Genomic DNA, 6,700 nt, shown 5'->3' with positions numbered 1-6,700 from the left:
ACAAATTGAATTGTTTTATTTCTTTACATAAGGTAATATAAATTTATAGTTACAAAATTAATTTTGTAATTTAAAATGTTTTATTATAAAAATCAACATATAAAATACAAACTTTATAAAGAAGTATAAAATAAACTATATAATATATTGTGCACAACGAAATTTGTGGCATATATTTCTTTTCAAATCGATAATATAACTTGTATTTTGATTAAAAATAAGTAAATATGCAGAAAACAATTTTTAATATAATATATTTTTTCCCTTCACATTGTGTACAAATTTTAATTTGATTTCTGCATTCTTCATAATTATTTATGAAGAATTATTTATATATATGTATATCTTTTTTTACAACAAATAATTTCAAAATGTTAAAAAGTTTTTAGCAATTACATAAATTCTTTTATTTTCTTATTACGAATTAAACCTCAATTTTTAATAATCATAAGCTTAAATACTTTAATTTCATGATTAAACACACATAATTAGTATGTTTATCTAAAAAGGCAGATTTATAAACTTACAGTTTATATTTTGTTCTTAGTTTTTCTTTTTTAGAATATATAATTAATTCAAGATTGCAATTGTTTTAAGTATTCTATTTTGTATAGTTAAAAAATGTTTACGCATTAAAACTCATTTCAATATTAAAAATTATTACACATACATGATTATTTAATTGCGTCAAAAAATTGACTCAATTTATTAGTTTTTTTTCAGCAGATTAGAGAGCTTTTAAGAATAAAATTATTTAAACTAATTTCGTAAAAAAATACTTATAATTAAAAACACACATATTTCAATACATTAAAAAATATTAAATATTACACAAAGAATGTGACGGCGTAGTATTGGAGTAGAAAAGCGTTAAAGATGTCAACTCTCTTAGAAATAGTTTGACCAAGTTTAGGATTCAACATTCATAAGCTCTAGAATTTCATTGCTTAAGTCGGTAACATGTTTGCGTAGTTTAAGTGCCTAAGTAGCATAAAAAGTATTTATTATTAGCTATGTAAGAAAACAAAAAAACAATACAACATTTACAATACAATATTTACCTTTGTGCGCAACTCCTTTTCCAATGTCACCAAATCTTGTATTTGTGCAATTGCAGTGGAGCTGTGTTTCTGATCAACAATCCAACGCAAGTACAATTCTAAAATGAAGTCAAGATTTCAAAGATAAAGATAACATTAATAACAAATCCACTTATTACCATTCCATAGTTCCAGACTAATCGGTGCTACTGAAGGCCATATTACATTTGAATTAGGTTCATAAAGTGGGTTCAACAGGTTTTTGAGCACATCAGGTCTATTCAGATACGACCATAAGCTTGTAGTACGTGCATTGACACGCAATTCAAATCTTTCCTTCTCCGAATCACATAGAAATGTTCCATATTGTGAGAAGTAACTATGTTCGAAGAGCAGTATTAACATTTGCGTACTGAACTCAAAACTGCATGGAAACTGCATATACAATTGATAGATGCAGTCTAGGAAAAGCGTAAATGTAGCACCAGAATTTTTAGGTCGATTCTGCTGTGGTGTGTAGCAGGAATACCGATGTCTTGAAGCAAACGGATGACCAGCTTGTATCCATTCACGTTCTATTAGTGCTTGCAGGCTGGAATAAAAAAAAAATAAATTCTCCAATATTGACAAAATAGATATGTTTTATAAATACATGTGCCTGTGTTTATGTTAAATGTTACTAAAACTAATTACTATGCAAAGCAATTGAGAATTGATTCCTCTTTTGATGATCATAATTCCAAACAAGTTCTTATTGTAATCTAGACAAATAACCTTCCTTTGGGTCCCTTATAAATTGGGTAAATGACACTTGATCGTTTTTAAAAATGAATAGCTTTAGAGCTGGATTAAGACACGATTGTTCCATTATGGAACAATCGTACAAGTTTATGTAGAGTGTACAGATGTATAGAGATCTTAGAATGGATAACATGGAAGGAATTAAAATATACATGGGTTAGAATTCCAAAAGAAACTGTCTGCAAGTCGATTATTTCGTCATCCTAATACATAGCGCAGAATCATGGACGATGGAGTACAGCGGTTACAGAGTCTATGTCGCGGTGCCACATGCCAACTACGACTTAGGCGCTGCTTACTAGTCTCAACAGGGATTACACCAGACTTGGCAAAATTTCACAGCCTTGATTGAAGTATTAATTTCTTTAATAGCTATTCCTCTCACAATAGCTATTCCTCTCACATATCCGCTATCTAATCCATTTCTTAAAGCTTCTATAGTTTATGTTGATGTAATCCGCGAAGATCTGCTGCAAATGTTAAACAGCACTTGATAGTTAAATTAGACGAGTGGCTCTTCGACGCAGATCTGGCTGCTATTGGAGCCATAACGCATGTATTCGTATTTTGTAATTGTTCAATGTCTCTTGCAATAAAGATTACGTTAAAATGATCCTTAGAAGTTTTTGACACAAGATTTTTATCAAGATATTTGATTGCATCTACGTTCTTTATGAAACAATGAGCAGTATGAATTGTACTATGACATTGAAATACAACGAACAAAGATCTAATGACTTCGTCGGCTAGGTTCTGTTAGAGGATATCGTTTCAGTCAAAAAATTAGTTAAAAAGTTAATATAAAAACGAAATCGCAGAAAAATGTGACTTTCTTAACAGCAGAAAGGTCAAATACTGGGTAATCTATAATACTTTAATATTTCTAACTGGCATCAGTGCGAAAATAATAGAGGACGCTAGACTGAGTCAACTAAGTGGTTATATTCGTACATTATACAAAACATAAATGTATCAAATATAATTTTAAAATATTGAACTTACCCTCTTACAGTACGGCAGTCAGGATTTAGTATAATTTGTACTAATGATGTTACAATTAATGTTGAATCAAAACCTTTGGCACCGTGTACCAGTACAGGGCTACCCTCTTGGTCCAGACATTGTGCAACAACACAAGCGGCATTCAATGAGTTTAACACCAAAGTTAACCAACCACTACTTTCAAGGCGTGATAACCATTTATCCGGTGAGCAATTTACATCATTACAAGCTATGTTGTGGGAAATAAAAATATTATAATACATTTAAATTATTTTAATATACATTATAGTAAATATGGATATGGAAATATATATATTTAAAAAGTTTTCGAATAACATACCTTCTATTAATTTAACAAAACTATCTAATATTGCTGAAGGTGAAGACACATTACCGATGGCTCGATTTACCTTCTTCCATTGTGAATAATGTTGATCGGTTTCGGTATTTGATTTTCCTTTTCCCCAAGTATCTACTATAAAACCTTTTTTACTACGTCCTAAAACTACATTTAAAATTGCTTCATCAGCTCGACAACGTTTTATTCCCTGTATTGAAATTGGTTGAGCACTACGCATCAGAGTGGCCTGCAAATAATAATATTGATTATCTTTTTGAATTTAGAAAGACATATATATAAAACATATAGTAATTTAAGCAAATCCATGTATCGGATGTATGAAGTATTTTTGGGTAAAAATTCAGCCGAATAAAGTAGTCGTAGATATTTAATATATCTGATTTATTTAAATTAATATATATTATACATAACATATATCTTTCTAATTTAGAATTAAATTTTTTTAATTGCTATTGACCCAAAAATACTGAATAAATTCGACTAGTGGATATACTTGAAATATTATAATATCCATTACTTTTATGTGTTCCTTTAAAATTTATTTAGCAATTAAGGAATATTTAATCTTTGGGTAAAAGGATACAAACAGGACTATTAAACTAAACACAGCATACACTGCTCAAAGAAGACTTATATTTTTGCTTTAATTATTATTACTTAAGTATAATATGCTCTTATAGAGTTAGAGGATATGGTAATGCTATACATTTCGAGATTTTGATAGGAAAGGTGAATGACACTTGGTCCACTATACAGACGAATGAATTCGTACGTATACCTTGCAGTCATCATTTTATATACGGCGTCACAAATTGATTTAAAACCACATACACATTAATCTATTTATTAATATCTATGCATTATTTGCCGGAAACGACTAACAAGTAGCAACAGGTTGTCTGGTATGCAAACCTATATATACCTACTATTATTGCTTTAACAGTTAAAGATTATTTCTTACACCATTACATTACACCATTACTCGTTTTTTACCGTATCAATAAACCAACAGAAATAATTATTGGCACAAGCCACCTTAGTCCTTAAAGTGCAATTTTCCTTTCGACGCTATGCACACCAATAATTTAAAAACATTTATGCACAAACCTACATAAATCAATATTGGCGCAAGTGCATTGTATACACTTACCCCATTGTCATGTCTGTAGCTAAGCACAGGAAATCGTCCGCCATCTCTGAACATAGATGATTGCACTATTTGTTCGTCGGTAATTGATTTTGGTACAATCAGTGTCATGCCATAACTTTTGCAAACACTGAAGTCTTTGTTGACATTGGAAATACGCCACTCACAGCCACCGTTGTCAATGCCATTTGTATTATTGGCATTGTTGACGGATATTAGTTTGGCAAACTCTAGTTCCGGTCTATACCCAGGCACATCAAAAAAGAAAATTAAAAACAAAAAAGCAATTATGAAAAAATGAAATTATTGACTATAGCAACAGTTACCTGAACATAGTATAACCATCTTCTAATATCGCGTACATTGGTCTATAGAAGAAAGGGTACTCCATTTCGGCGTTGTGCAATGCAGAGAGTGCCTCCAGCGATGCCGCCACATTGTAATATTCTTTAGCAAATTTTATTTCCAAAGAAATAATGCGTAAATCTTTGCACTTTAAGGTGATAAGGCCACCTATTATTATGTTTTGTACTACAAAAGGTTTTTTTTCAACGCAGTCGATATTTTTATGCAGTAACTATAAAATAGAGGGGCGTTTTTTAATTAAATTATTCAAAAAGTATACAGGAACACAATTTGACTCACCCATAGTTCTTGACTGTTTTCCTGCCTCGCACTGAGTAACAAATGATGACCGGTTATACAAAGCGTACCTTCGACTGTTGCATGCGTATGGTCATGTAAGAACACACCATCCAATTTTGGTGTTTTAATCAGATCTGCAAATTCCATGTCAATTTCCACTTCAACGAATTTAACAGGTCAACTGAATTTTTTTCACTTCTGTTTGTTCACCGCCACCCACTCAGTTGACAAGAAATCGAGCGGAACAAATTGGCGCACACAGGCAATTAGCTGTGTAGCGCTGCTCTTAGTTGCCACTCTTTTAATTTTGTTTTTAATTATTAATAACTTTTTTTCCCATTTTTATTATACTCCAAGGGTGCACTGTGGGCGGTGGGTCGTGTAGTTAACCGCAAACCTCTTAGTTGACTTTGAGTTCTTAATTGGCAGCTTAAATACTAACAACTTTGCAAAACATCTTCCATTTAGTTTTTTATTTTATTCAACACAGCACTTAATGGAATATAAATAATTGTATTATCATTTGCTGCATATGTTTTGCTAAAATATTTTATTTTCATTTAATTTTATGATAACAACGAATGCAGCTGAAATTTTCTTTTGTTTTGACTGAAAAGCTTTGATTTTTGACATTTCCTAATGCAACGTATGTTGCGAGTGCCTAATTAAAAGCTCTCTCTCTCACTCTCGCTCGCTGGTCTCGCTGGTAAACATGCTATAGTCAGTCTTTTAAGACTTAAGTGTAATATAATCAAAAATTTTAAAATGTATAAATTTTTAATATGTTCCTTAAAAAAATTATATTAAAAAATTAATGCATATATATATATTAATTTATATAATATTATGTTAATTTATAAACCCGAGTTCGATTCCTGGTACTTGCAGTCACAAATATAATTATTTACGAATAATTAAATACATGAATTATTTCCAAGATCACTGACGAAGGGTATTTGGCAATACTCGAAACAGCTGTATGGTCAGCCAAAAATTCAATTAATTTAAATAATATAAAAAATAAATTTTTATTGTTGTAGTTCACTACTGTTCGAAAAACCTCTTTATAAACATATTTATAAATTTATAAATTAAATATATTAATTTATGTTCACACTTTTATGTATATCTTAAACTACATTAATAATGCTCTTTTGCATTTTTTCTTTTTTAGTTGTGAAAAAAATTTGTTGTATAAATAAGAACATGTTTTGAGTGTTTTTTTTTATTATATATTACATTATAATAATGTATTATATTATTAATATGTATTATATTATAATTCTGTATTTAATACAGACCACAGTTATACGACGTTTACATTGGCCGAAAATGGCTCATTTTGAATAAGCCATTTAAAAGTGTTTACATTCGTTGTAATTCGTTTGTTCTCATTTCAAACAGCTGATTTTTCAATTTGCCTGTTGATTTGAAAAAACTGTTGCATGAAGGTTAAATATGCCTTCAATCCTTACCATATAAACTTAAAACATATTTTTTACTTCGATTAATTACTTTTTGGGAAGTAGAAGTTTTAAAAAGAGGTGCATCGTTTTCAAGGAAGTGCTACCATCAAATATTTGTTTACCTTTTTTTGTAAATATGTCAAAAACAGCTTTCTCAAGCTGTCATAATGCCATGAAAAGCTTTTATTTAGGGTATGTTCAATGTATTCCATTGCATTTGGAACATATTTGGAACGCT

At 30.1% G+C, this 6,700-nt stretch overlaps 1 protein-coding gene across 1 annotated transcript; it reads right to left on the bottom strand.

Moving 5' to 3' along the window:
- Positions 1–781: 781 nt before the first annotated feature.
- Positions 782–5,519, bottom strand: LOC119671094 (myotubularin-related protein 9). Its single transcript, XM_038081603.1, has 8 exons — positions 4,997–5,519; positions 4,678–4,928; positions 4,355–4,592; positions 3,184–3,430; positions 2,844–3,072; positions 1,220–1,632; positions 1,062–1,159; positions 782–981 (listed from the first exon to the last, which is right to left on the bottom strand). The coding sequence occupies exons 1-8, from the start codon at positions 5,141–5,143 to the stop codon at positions 910–912; spliced, it is 1,695 nt and encodes a 564-aa protein (XP_037937531.1). The 5' UTR covers positions 5,144–5,519; the 3' UTR covers positions 782–909.
- Between the last annotated feature and the right edge of the window lie 1,181 nt (positions 5,520–6,700).

The sequence above is a fragment of the Teleopsis dalmanni genome, chromosome 1, assembly GCF_002237135.1.
Source record: "Teleopsis dalmanni isolate 2A chromosome 1, ASM223713v2, whole genome shotgun sequence".
In the NCBI taxonomy this organism is placed as follows: domain Eukaryota; kingdom Metazoa; phylum Arthropoda; class Insecta; order Diptera; family Diopsidae; genus Teleopsis; species Teleopsis dalmanni.
The sequence above is the reverse complement of the archived record's forward strand: the minus strand, read 5'-3'. Positions and strand labels throughout refer to the sequence as shown.